Source organism: Corylus avellana, chromosome ca10, assembly GCF_901000735.1.
Source record: "Corylus avellana chromosome ca10, CavTom2PMs-1.0".
Classification (NCBI taxonomy): Eukaryota; Viridiplantae; Streptophyta; class Magnoliopsida; order Fagales; family Betulaceae; genus Corylus; species Corylus avellana.
In genome coordinates this window covers 16,823,953-16,837,155 of record NC_081550.1, presented here as the reverse complement: position 1 = coordinate 16,837,155, position 13,203 = coordinate 16,823,953, and the positions used below count along the sequence as shown (strand labels likewise).

Genomic DNA, 13,203 nt, shown 5'->3' with positions numbered 1-13,203 from the left:
AAAATTATTTTTCTCTTTTATTTATCTCTTGCAAGTGCTCAATTTATTTCTTTGAGCTGTTTGAAAACTCTCTCTTGGAGTACAAGTTCTCAATCTGTGTCTCTTTTCGTATTGATCTATAAGTGAAATTTAACATTTATTAATGTTTTATGAATAATTATCACAATTAAACTATGACTAATTACTAATAATTTATATAGAATTTTTTAATTGTTAATAAACCTTTAATAACAGCAAAAAGATTGAAACCATTTTGGGTATGCGTTTGAGAGGCATAAAAGTACGTTTAATACTTAAAAAGTCTATTTGAAAAAAAAAAAAAAGTATCTGTTTAGTAAAAAAAATTTGAAAAGCGCTTTTAGGATTCAAAAAGCATAAAAATGACCAAAATGCACTTTTAACAAAAAATTAAACTTTTGTAAAAAAAAAAATAAAAAACTAAAAAAAAATTTTTTACTTAAAATTTAAAAATTATATATTTTTTCAAATATAATGCCAAACATGCTCTTGAGTTCCGTACACTCTGTTTGCATCAAAACGATAGTACGTTCTCAAGAACGGAAACCGTCTCGTGGGAAGGCAAAACGACAATGCGTTTTATAACTGAGGATAAGAAAAACAGCAAAAGCGCTAAGCGTAGAACAGCCACACCGAAAAGCTCCAAGAGGGAGAGACGGAAATGGCGTCGGTGAGATCAGTAGCTCTGAAAGCTCTGAGTGGATCATCATGGTCACACCTCGTGCCACGGGCACAAGCCCTACGCGTGCGAGCGTTCTCGGTCACCATGTCGCCGCCGTCCAAGGCCGTCGTCTACGAGCGACACGGTCCACCCGACACTGTCACCAGGTCCTAACTCCAATCCCTATGCCACCGAGCTCTATTTCTTTTATTTTTATTTTGTTTTAGGGTTTGTGTTTGGGTTGCAGAGTGATAGAGCTACCGCCGGTAGAAGTGAGAGAGAACGACGTGTGCGTGAAAATGCTTGCCGCTCCTATCAACCCCTCCGATATCAACCGAATTGAAGGTTCTCTTTCTTCGTATTTTCTTTGTTCTTCTGGTTCTATTTTAATGTGTATATTCGCAATGCATTGATTAGGGTTGATATTAAAGAGATCAGCCTCCATTGGGTTGCTTAATTGAGCTAAATGGCCGTGTTAAGCTTAATTGAGTACGGCCTTTAGGTTTCTACAGTTTCATATGCAACTAAAAAGTGATATTAGATCTTGACTTTCACATTTATGATCAGCCAAACAAATCCGAATGCAGGGAATATGCGGTATATTCTTTTATATAAAATGAATGAAAAAAAGTATCAGGTTATTGAACAATGTTAAATATTTTTGTTCTTCATGGCTAATTTGAATGTGATATTGCGTTCTTCTTGCATAGTTTTTTTTCCACATTTTGTCTGAAATAATTTTTGACAAGTATTAGAAATGGTTTGTGGATGTTGCTGTAGGTGTGTACCCTGTGAGGCCACAAGTGCCTGCAGTTGGAGGATATGAGGGTGTTGGAGAGGTACACTCAGTGGGCTCTGCTGTTAAGGGTCTCTCGCCTGGTGATTGGGTCATCCCATCGCCACCTTCTTCTGGTATGTTTTCTGTTTGGCAGAGATATAATTAAGAGATGCTTTTCATTTACTTGGGTTTTGTTTCCCAGCATTTAGGAGGTCCTATGGCTTATCAAAGTGAATTTTTATTGAATATATGTCAAACCATTATCCTAAATAGAAGTTTTTGAATACATTTCTTTTAAATAAGTAAAGATATATATTTTTTTCTTTAAGACGACCCAAGAATGACAGAAGTATACAGGAGAAGACAATGGTATCAAAAAGTCAAAGTAACCAAGAATTGAAAAATATGGGAAAATGCATGTAATAGCAACTACCTGAAGACTGGAGCAAAACCATTTCAGTCTTTGCAGTCATGCTGCTCACATTTTGAGTTGTTTTTATTTAAATTGCACAATTTTATTGTAAAAATGCAAAGTTGGACATGGTAAATGCTTTGCAATTATATAGAACATGATATGTTGCAATCAATGGGAAAAGAAGAAGGGGCTGGATTTAGAAGGGCTGAAAAATCCACAACTTTTAACAGTTACAAGCTGTGAAAGAATGAGTTTTAAAGCTTAAGAGCATGTTTGGAATTGCATTGGGAAATAGAGATTTTAAAGCCAAAAAAAGCTTTTTTGAAAAAGTTTCATTTTAAAGCTTTTTTCAAAAGTGTGTTTTTGCCCTTTTTAGAGTAAAAAAAATCAAAGAAGTACTTTTGGAGTTTTTTTTTTATTTTTTATCAAATATACCATCCTTTTGCTTGACACAGCTTTTTAGGTACTAAAAATACTTCTTAAGCTTTCAAATGCAGTCCAAAACAGGCTTTACAGATGACTGCCAAGCTGCAAAATGTTCTTGGTTGTTAAGTAAGTTGAGAGAACCAGTTTTGTCTCATTAAGACGTATAAAAAGGCATATGTTTCTGCAATTCTTGGATATAAGAATATGCATCCAAAACGCATTTAATGTGCTTTGCTTTACCATATTGGACAATGAGATTTTTTTTTTTCTGCTTAGGGACATGGCAGACTTACATTGTGAAAGATCAGGATGTCTGGCACAAAATTAATAAGGATTCACCTGTGGAATATGCTTCCACAATTACTGTTAATCCTTTGACTGCTCTAAAAATGCTTGAAGACTTTGTTACTTTAAACTCAGGTATGGGCATATTCCTAATTTTAGTACTTTATACTTTTACCTGTTTAACCCTTACTAGCTTGGTTTGAATAGGAGATGTTATCGTGCAAAATGGGGCTACAAGCATTGTGGGACAGTGCATCATTCAGCTTGCACAGTATCGTGGTATCCATAGTATAAATATAATAAGGGACAGGTGCTTATCGAAAATTTTGGCTCAAAGTTCGTTAGGTTGTTTACTTCTGTGTATGTATAAACTCATAAAACATTGAGCAGTCGGTGCATGTTAGTTTTTTCTCTCATAATATTCTGCCTTTAGCAAAACAATTTTTCTATGAGAATCTTAGTTTCACTTACCGTCATCTGTTCCTGCAGGGCTGGATCAGATGAAGCAAGAGAAAAGCTTAAAAATCTTGGTGCTGATGAAGTTTTTACTGAGAGTCAACTGGAAGTGAAGAATGTCAAAGGTCTCCTGGTACTGTCATCTATTGACTCATTAAAGTTGGTACTGTCTGATGTAGGGGTAATCAGAGGTGTTTATCCTTTCCCATATGTAAAGGCTGGTTAAACGCATTGTTCTCTGGCAGTTATCTTTGTTTCTTAGAATATGAGTTGTTCAGCTATGTTTTTATCATTTTACATCTCATAAATGTGGTGCACTAATCATGACTTGTTGATTCTGATGTTTTCTAATTTACTTTCATTAATGCGCTAGGGTAGTCTACCAGAACCTGCTTTGGGATTTAACTGTGTCGGTGGAAATGCTGCTTCTTTGGTTCTCAAATTTTTGAGGTGTCATATACTATTGCTTTTTTTTTTTTTTAAAAAAAAAAAGAAAATTAAGCATTTTTAATTTGGCTCTGAAATCTAATATTCTTCGAGATATGTAATGATATATATATATTTTTTTTTTTCAGGCAGGGAGGAACTATGGTAACATATGGTGGAATGTCTAAGAAACCTATTACTGTATCAACGTCATCTTTCATTTTTAAAGTGAGCCATGCTTTCCTTTCCTCTTTGTTTGGTAGTTTTCCTCTTCTAATTATTAATTGTTGGAGTAAAGGTTCAGCAATTAAGAAACTGCATGTTTGTTATTTAAGCTAAACTGGGATGAGGAGTAAATGTGACTAAAGTAAAAACACTAGAGAATTCTAAATTGGTAACCAGTAGATTGAAATAACCTTGAAGTGCCCTTTTTTTTTTTTTTTTTTTTTTTTTTAACATAATAAACCTTCATTGGGAAAGTCTAATCACAAAAAGAGGGCTAGGAACTGTCAATTGGTAGATATAAGAAGAACCCGTTGAAGGAAGTTGGAGATAAGAGTAAATATTAAAAACGACAGTATTATAACTGACAATGATATCTTGATTACTTATGTATAAAAATAATAAAAAAACTTAGCTGAACATGATAGCTGTCTTTAGCTCTAGATATCAACTACTACATGTCTGGCCAACTCCAACTGGTCTGCAGGATAAGATTGATGGAAATCCATGTACCATTCTTTTACTAAAGTAAGTGTTCCACCGCTCAATACATGCATTTGTAAAGAAAACAAAAAATAAAGGAATTGTGTAGTTGCATGACAGTTGTGTGGTTTCTGTCCAAATATCTGTTATTTGCTGTCCTTGCATAACAATTGTATAGTTGAACATTCTTCAAGATACATTCGGTTTTTTATGTCAATTCTTTATGCTCTGAAATAGTTGTCACACTGGGTATACTCGATACTCATTCAGACACATGCATGAAATTGAGTTACTGTTGAGGTTGCAAGTCACCAGCTAGTTCTTAGAGTATAACTGGCTGTAGTATATGATGAAAAAGTAATGCCATTGAAGTTCTGCGATTCACTGGTTTATCTGATTAGTTTTTTGAAAGTTAGCCATTCAACCTTCATCATACTCCTATCCCGAATATAATCCTGGAGTGGACAATATGATAAAGCCAAATTCACTATGAAAAGTTCTATTAGTTTCTCGTTGTATTTTTATTGATTGCATTTTGCTTCTTTAAACAAGTAGGATGATACTTCCTGGTCTGGATGCATGTAATGTGTTCCGGGCTTTATGCAAGCTCATAATGCAACAAATTTTATATTGCCGTTTGTGCAATGCTATCTTCTGGTTGACCTTTTTGAATTTTCCTTCTATTCCTGCATCATCTATTTGAGAGATTTGAAGTTCCAATTAAAAAGTTAAGGAGGCATGAATGTGAACTTCTCCAATTATTAATCTGAGATAAAGCTTGACACATGCAAAACTAAACTGGGGTAGGAAGACATCAAGAAAGATAATATGGTCTGAAAGAAGGGAAATATAGGATTGGCGTTGCCATACAGTGGGTTTTGATTTTTTGGCTAATGAGTTTTGGGATTTTGTTTCATCTTTCTAAATGAAACGGTTTTTTATGCTTATCATTCTCAATATACATGCTTTTGACTAAGCAGAAAAAATATTCAGTACTGTCATTGGATCTATATCTGTGATATCATGTTTGCATCTATCTGTTTTGCAGGACCTTTCTTTGAGGGGATTCTGGTTACAGAAATGGATGGGTACAGATAAAGCAAAAGAGTGCAGAAGTATGATAGATTACCTCCTGGACCGAGCACGAGAAGGGAAGTTGAAATATGAGTATGTTATTTTTCATAGACAAAATTACTTGCTGCCATTTGGTTTATATCTTTTTGATCATGTACTATATCAGCATGTTATATATTGAGATGCTCCTCTTTGCAGGATGGAACTGGTTCCCTTTAACAATTTTCACAGTGCATTAGATAAGGCACTTGGAAAACAAGGGAGCCAACCAAAACAGGTCCTCACATTCTAATTACAAATCAAGACTGAAGGCGAATGTTTGAGGTAATCCTATGCATTGTGTCGAAGTTCTAGGGTTTTGATTTTCTATTACACGTCATTACAGACTCCAATGACACAGTGAGAGTCTGAACTTCTTTACCAGGAAATTTGAGTGTCATGGAAGCACCATTATTAGTGGAAAGATCAGCAGTCAAATTGCTCAACTTTATAGTCACTTTCTTTTAATAGTATATTTATAAGATATGATATGACAATAGAAATTGTAACGGACGTGCACGGGAAGCAATGGCTCCATTTGTTAATGCTTATTAGAGGGTGTTTTTTTTTTGATAAGTAATAAGAAGTTTTATTAAAAGCGTAAGGCGCCCCAACGTACATTGGAAGTATACAAGTGGAAACGCCTAATTAGAAAGAGAAAAGAGAAAGCCGAAGCTCACCCACAAAAGAACCCCAACAAATCCACCCAAAAACCCTCAAAAACAAAAACCCAAAGAAGCCCAAAGCCCTCAAAACCCACACGAATCGTTACATCCCAATAGTCTTGCCCTTCCTTCTCCGAGGAGACGTGCTAGCAATGCTATAATTAATAGAGCTTTCTAAATTTAACAGCTCTCTCTTGCCCTTAGCCCTAGGCTGCGCGACCTTTATTTGAGGGTGTTATTTTTGTTTTGTTTGAAAAAACGTTATAATGTGACATAAAAGTGAAAATAATTTTTAGTGTTATGTGTTTTTTGTTTTAAAAAGAGAAAACAAAAGGGAGAAGGAAAAAAATACTATGCATTTGATGAATGACATGGTCAATATGTGTATGAGATCCATTACCCATTGGCACTTAAGCTATCAGTGGCATGCCTTCAGTAATTTGAAGTCCACAAAAGGTATTTGAGTGCAGCCAACTACGAACCTTCCCTGATATTCTACCAACTTAGGTGCAAGACTATTCTAAAATTTAGGGAGGGTTTCAGACTTCATGTTCAGATCCCCTAAAATCCTCTAGAATGCAAGGGCTTCAATTCCTGGATTATGCCATGCCATCAATTTTAACCTAATTTTTTTTTTCAACCCATTTCCCCCTTCAGCCAACCACCCTTAAGGGGATGACCGGTTGGATTGCCTTTGCATTTGTTTTGGGTTGGTCGGCCACCCTTAAGTTGTATTTTGGAGTGGTTTGTCATCGTAAGCTGTACTTGAGGATGTCTGACCACTCCAATATAGCTAATGAATTGGACTATTCTAAGCTATTTTGGAGATGATTCAGCCACCCAGCAATTGTTTTAGATGATCTGTCCATCCCTTCAAGGATAGTTGCTCGAAGGCGAAAGGGGTTTAAAAGTTTTTAAAACTAAAATTGATGATATGGATGAACAATCTAGATTTAAAGAAATGCATGGATACTTCAATTGGAAGTCAATCCTCAATTTGTCGCCTTCAGTATTTTGTTGAATCTATTCAGGTTTTTGAATCATACATGACACTTAGGATCGAAACGGCCCATTTTGTTATGTTACCGAAGAGCTCCTTATTCTATTGAGATGGAGGGTAATTAAAGTGAATAGTAAATATGAGGAGGGAAATTATAAATCTAGGTTAATTATCTGAATCCCTAAATTACCATCATAGTCAGTAGTGTGAAGAAAATTCTTCTTGCTTCCATCATCTACGGTCTGAAAAATCAAACTTTAAGCAATTGAAGAAAGCCAATTTCTTGCGAGACGATACCCTGAACGTTAAAGTGAAGGTAATTTCCTTGAAGTGCTATTATTTTAATTTTTTCCAACTATTTGTGGTTTTGAGTGTCACTTTTAGTATGTTGGGTGTTTTGTTGTGAAAACGACCCACAAATGTATTGAAAATATGTGTCGGTTTTGTAGATGTTCTTTTTTAGTGTCAATAGTGGGTCATCCTTAGAGTGATGAAACTATTTGTGTATGTTTTATTGATTTGTTGAAGTGCCAATTTTAGGGTTTAAGTGGTTGAGTTGTGAAAATTATGTGGGCCGTTATGGATGTGGGTCATACTTGGTTGGTGGATGGTGGATGTAATGGTAATTAATTACGAAATTTGTGGTATTTTGGTAGTTGTGTGATCTTTATGTGAATAAATAAACATGTGCCACATGGCTGCTGTCGCTTTAAGAACTTGTTTGGGATTGGGTTTGAAAAATAGAGTTTTTAAGTTAAAAAGCGTTTTTGGCAATTTTTAAGTTTTTTGAATCTTTAAAAGCCTTTTTAATTTTTTTACTAAACGAGTACTTTTTTCTTCAAAAGGACTTTTTTAGTGTTAAAAGCACTTTTAGGCTCTTCAAATGCAATCTCAAACACGCCATAAATTGGTTTGATGGTTATGTAGTCCACGACTTCACACCATTGGTATTTATCCATTTTTATTCAGATTGTGGTACAATGTTTGTTAACCCATGTAACGTTGTTTGTCTTTTGTACAAACCTGTGCCTATACAAACATGTGCTTACTCTTACTGTACTGGAAACCCTAGTTTTAAATATCCTCTCATTGTCGTTGAGCTGAGCTTAATACTATAACTTTGAATTGATTTGAGGGTTTGTATGGTTTATCCTATTAATGATGCTTTAATCATCCTCATAGGTATGTTGGTCAATGTAAATATTCACCATGGTGAGGCAATACATCATAATCCATTCAAGTATAGTAGGTATCTTGAAGGCCTCGTACACGTGGAAGACTTTGAAGCGACCAATGAGAGACAGTAAAGGATAATTAGCTGGAGATGACAAATGCTAAAGCCAAAAAAAGAAAAATTCCTTGTAATAACCATTTCTATTATCTGTAACTCGAATTCTTTGACCATGGAGGAAGCAATTTTCAAGTCTATAATACAATCGAGTGATGTAATTCGCATTTCAAGAACACCTCCTCATGAACTTCTAATCAGTTCAAGTTCTATCTTTGATCATGTTGGGTTTAGGAAATAATCAGGCTGCATTGCTTCAACTCTACCACTGACCACTGTACCCCCTTTCCTTGGCCCTCTTCAAACAATGGTCGACGGATAAAATTTTTCTCTAAACTAAGTTGAAAGAATTTCCTATAACACAGTTTATAGAATTGCCATGTGCCCATTAACATTTGAGAAACATAGTTTTTTAATTGACATATGATAAGCACGTGAAAATCACTACAGGTGGACAAACTCGATGCCATTATAGCATTATTCTTGAACGTCTTGGAGCCTGGTCTTCTTTTTGAACTATTGCAGACAAAATTAAGGGAGAGATAAGGTAAAAAAAGAAAGAAAGAAAGAAAGAAAGTCCTTTAAATAAATGAATAATTTTTTATGAATCAATGTCATTACAGAAAATATTTGAAAATGGTTAACAAAATGAGTTGATCAGATTATGCAAAACTAGCAGGAACTAGGTAGGTCATCGTTGTTTAGTTTAGATAACATTCCTAGACCTAGACTGCTTCCTCCATATATCTCTCGATCACCAGTAAAAAAAATTCAAACCTTGAGGACAAGTAACGGATCTATAAATTTAATGAGGTGCACTCCTTTCTCAAAATATAGTCCACTGCTTCTTCTACGGTGTCAACAACCTGCACAAGCAACACACGGAGTTCAGATAATTTTCATCCAACTTGAATCTTGACAGGGAAATTGTTGCAGAGTTATCAAGTTTTCATCTTTACCATTTTATTTGGGAAGCTTTGCTTAGTGTGCCTCCAACACTGCTCTTTGTTTCAATAATTTAAGATTAAGAAGCAATTCAACATTGGGAGAACTACAAATTTTTACTACATTTCCTTACAAATTGACATGGTAGTTTACGTGACTCAATGATGCCACATGAGCCTTAAAAAAAGCAAAAATATGAAATATAAAAAAGGCAAATTAAAGGAGGAGTGACCAGACCACCCCTCCATTTTAACCTTTGAGGTGATGGTCAGCCACCCCCACCCACTCCCATTGGTGGCCGGCCACACCACCCCCTGAGCCATTGGGTTGGTCGCGACCATCCCCCATGAGGCATGGGAGGAGGTCATGGCCAACCCTGAAAGTCATTGCGGTAGTTGCAACCACCCCCAAAGGGCACACTTTCATCGTGATGCGCTGCTGAGCCAGACGTTCCTCCTTCATTGTGATACCCTGCTGAGCACCACAGAATCCACCAAGATCTAGTAGCTTCAGCGCGATTTGTGCTCGAGTCATGAACTAGATCTGGTGCAAAACAGACCGCAAGCTGAATTGCCGTGGAGCAGAGCTTCGGCATGGTGATGCTGTGGTTGGACGACCTCGAAGTGGTGGGTTGGTTGGCCGTCCTCAAGGACAAAGACCAATGTTCATAGTGGTCCGATTGGATCTACGCATAAAAGCCCAATGAAACCTCCACATACTCCGGCAATGCATTGGGTGCATGATCTGGATTGACTCCAATGGTGGGACTTGCTTAGAACCGCCTTGGGGATGGCTGACGTGATAAGTTTAGTATTTTAGTGGCTTACATGGCATTGCCACGTCAGCTTGTAAGGTACTGATGTAAATTTTGTAGTATTCCAAGCAGCACTCTCTATTAACACTTCTTCAGCCCATTGGTGAGGTAGGGTTGAGATAGAATTGGGACCAAGCTTACAAATAACTAACAATGCAATCATCCCCCCGCCCAAAGAAAAAATCGCACTTGTAAAACCCACATCCCCTACGGCTCCCCAACCCTCCATAATAGAAAAAGGCATGCTACTCTTTAAAACTTGATTTCACCAAATATTAACAGATAATAAAAAAACATGTGCCTTCTAACCTGTACCAATTTGCACAATACACTACTACAGGAGTTCATCAAACACTAACCAGGTCTGCTGGAAAATCGGCATCATTTTCCTTTCCCTTAAAAACCCCCGTCCTAGTCAGAATGGAAAACCAGGGATGTCCTGCCTGAAAAAGCAAAATATAATAATCTATTGTGGTATCCTTCTTATGTACCAATAGTGTTCACAATGTACAAAAATATGAAACCAAGAGACAAACCTGCTGTGCACCTTTGATGTCAACTGAAGGATTATCTCCTATCATATATAGTGTCTTGAAATGACTTTCATCAATTGCATGGTTCACAAGAGGTAGTTCATGGTCAAGAGATGATGCAAGTTGCTTTAGTAAAGTTTCAGCATTCTTGAATACAAATGGATTTGGCTTCCCGAAAGATGTATACTCCAGAGCATTAGGGTGAATTCTGCATAATTAAAGTAGTGCATGTAGAACAGTGCATTACACATGATATAAGAGTATACCACAATCTATTTTAAGTATTTTCTCTACCCTTACCTATTGAAAATGGATTCTAATGCAATTCTGAAAGCTCCCATGCCAAGACGTTCAGAAGGAAAAGTAGCCTACCTTTGGCGACACCTTGTCAGTATCTCGTAGTTTTAATAGGAATAGTTATATAGGCACTCAAGAAAGCAATTTCACTATTCATCACAACTAACCTGGTATTTAAGGTCATCATGTGCAAAATATAGAGGTGGTTGGTGTCCAATTTCCCTTTCAGGAAGACCTCCGGTTCTTAAAATGTCACAGAGGACCTGATACCATGATCTATTTTAGTCAGCTGAGAAATTAAAAGTTTCCCACACCAAGAATATTACACTTGAGATCCAGGGGCAGGGGGGCCACATGTCACACTGCATGCATAAATCAAGAAACATCCTACTAAATGGCATAAAAGATGTTCATATGATCAGATAAACAACTGGTTTAGGATAACCTGAATGTCTCTGCTCCAGTCAACAGAATCGCTGACAATAAATGCCGCCTGAACTCTCTGCGAGTAAACACTCTTTCTTGGAGCTATCTGCTCAAAACTGCTACTTTGATTAGTAACCAGCTTAGTTGTCCATTTTTTGTATTTTGCCAGTGGATCAATGTCATCAAAGCAGGATGCATATTCATCTATCGACATCACGTTTCTGCAAATAAAATCAATCAGCTCGAAGTCATTCAGGGGCACCTTAGATTATATTTGAGAATTTATACGACATTCAACAAATGTGAATCACAAAGACAATACAACAAGGCAAAAGCCTTACTTAAATCCATATTCAAACATCACTGCAGCAGGTTCACCTTTTCCAACGGCTACAATGAATTCATTCTCATATCTGGACAACACAAGATGTAATCATTAAAGAGAGGAACATAAAGAGATGAATTTGATCTTATCAATGAAATGAAGTAGTTCTCCATCTTAGTTCAGGCTTTCTACTCTCCCCAAGATCAAGATTCTGAAATTATTCCAATTGTTGTAACATATCATAAGATGTACCCCTTTGTTTGGCATGTCTAATCTTTCGTTATTCTCTAAATTCTGTCACACACATTACATGGAATAGAATATGATAAATAGACATATCTAAATGCATGTGTTGCTTCTAATGGTTTAAGCACATGTATGCCTGAGCTTTGTTCAGAGCCTTTTATCATCATGCACATTAATTTTTTTGATTGCACATCATTGATTTGCATACCAAGTTGGATATTAACGACAAATCACAATCAGTTTGAAGGCATACCTATTCACTAGCTGTCTAAAAGGAGAATGGCCCTGTAACACCTGAGAAATAATTGTACTTAAAACAATGAGAAACAAAAATCAATACAAAAACAAAAGCCCAGGAGTTCTGTGGTCAAATACCATCCATTTCTCAGGATATTAACGACAAATCACAATCACTTAAACAAGCATGGCTGCCTAGCAAATTGTCATACATGGTTGACAATAGAAAAGGAAGAGAAAAACAGCACTTCAAAACTATTTTTGAAGATCTTCACAATTGTACCTGTGATGGCAAAATTTTTACACCCAAGAGTTCACTTAACTCTAAAGCTCTTTTGGATTCACGAAAACCACCTCCTGTTAACTCAAAGCACCAACATTAACTATTAAATCATACACTCGATATGTAAATCCAAAACCCAGTTTCTCTAACATACAACTTCCAACAAAAAAAAGCACACAACCTTTTTCAAGAAAACACTGTAGTCTCGAAAATTAAGTACATGGGTGACTAACCATTTGTCAAGAAAACATAAGGAATCTTCAAAGCACCTGCTTGCAAAATAAGAGCAGAAAAATGCCAACGATTAATGCTGACAAAGAAAAATGAATTTTTATTTTTTTGGGCACAAACTGATAATCAAACATAAAAATGTGAAATCAACCCAAAACCAAATAAACAAAATATTGCAGAAACACATAGAGGGTAGTACCAGAGTCATCATATAACCTTCTCAAAGCTAGTGGGGATCCTCCGATGGGAGTGTGGTCGCGCAAAACGACACCGTCGATGTCGAACGCAATACCAAAAGAAGGCCTGTAGTTAAATCATCAATCACCCAGAATCAAAACACCAAAACTAAGCTCTAAAGGATTAGGTGTGTATATATATATATATATATATATATATATATATGAGATTAAAAAAGAAAAGAAAAAAGTGAGTGAATAACCGTTGGGATTGCGAGCAAAGCTGAGAGAACGAGCGTGAAAATAGTAGGGAAAGAAGTGACGGCAGTTGCTTTGTGTTTGGACGATGACGCGTTTGTGAAGCCCTTCTGAGGATTCCAAAGCTCATCTTGTAGCTGATGAAAATGAGGAAAGCTCTGGAAATCTCCTTTCGTTTGCCAAACTGCCCAACCAA

General features: G+C 36.3%; 2 protein-coding genes across 3 annotated transcripts; one reads left to right on the top strand and one right to left on the bottom strand.

Moving 5' to 3' along the window:
• Positions 1 to 633: 633 nt before the first annotated feature.
• LOC132164313 (enoyl-[acyl-carrier-protein] reductase, mitochondrial) lies at positions 634 to 8,414 on the top strand. 2 transcript variants are annotated; one of them, XM_059574804.1, is made up of 11 exons: positions 634 to 846; positions 927 to 1,024; positions 1,460 to 1,591; positions 2,575 to 2,718; positions 2,791 to 2,893; positions 3,073 to 3,172; positions 3,413 to 3,489; positions 3,615 to 3,693; positions 5,219 to 5,337; positions 5,443 to 5,568; positions 5,669 to 8,122. In XM_059574804.1, exons 1-10 carry the CDS (start codon positions 680 to 682, stop codon positions 5,534 to 5,536), a joined length of 1,113 nt encoding a protein of 370 aa, XP_059430787.1. In that variant the 5' UTR covers positions 634 to 679; the 3' UTR covers positions 5,537 to 5,568; positions 5,669 to 8,122. The 2 variants fall into 2 exon arrangements, with proteins under 2 accessions (XP_059430787.1, XP_059430786.1); XM_059574803.1 differs by lacking the exon at positions 5,669 to 8,122 and adding an exon at positions 8,131 to 8,414 and having other exon boundaries at positions 635 to 846.
• A 386-nt stretch (positions 8,415 to 8,800) lies between these two features.
• Positions 8,801 to 13,197, bottom strand: LOC132164143 (uncharacterized protein YKR070W). Its single transcript, XM_059574576.1, has 12 exons — positions 13,013 to 13,197; positions 12,773 to 12,876; positions 12,576 to 12,611; positions 12,343 to 12,416; positions 12,076 to 12,116; positions 11,593 to 11,664; positions 11,271 to 11,472; positions 10,993 to 11,088; positions 10,829 to 10,896; positions 10,532 to 10,736; positions 10,355 to 10,438; positions 8,801 to 9,102 (listed from the first exon to the last, which is right to left on the bottom strand). The coding sequence occupies exons 1-12, from the start codon at positions 13,135 to 13,137 to the stop codon at positions 9,034 to 9,036; spliced, it is 1,176 nt and encodes a 391-aa protein (XP_059430559.1). The 5' UTR covers positions 13,138 to 13,197; the 3' UTR covers positions 8,801 to 9,033.
• Between the last annotated feature and the right edge of the window lie 6 nt (positions 13,198 to 13,203).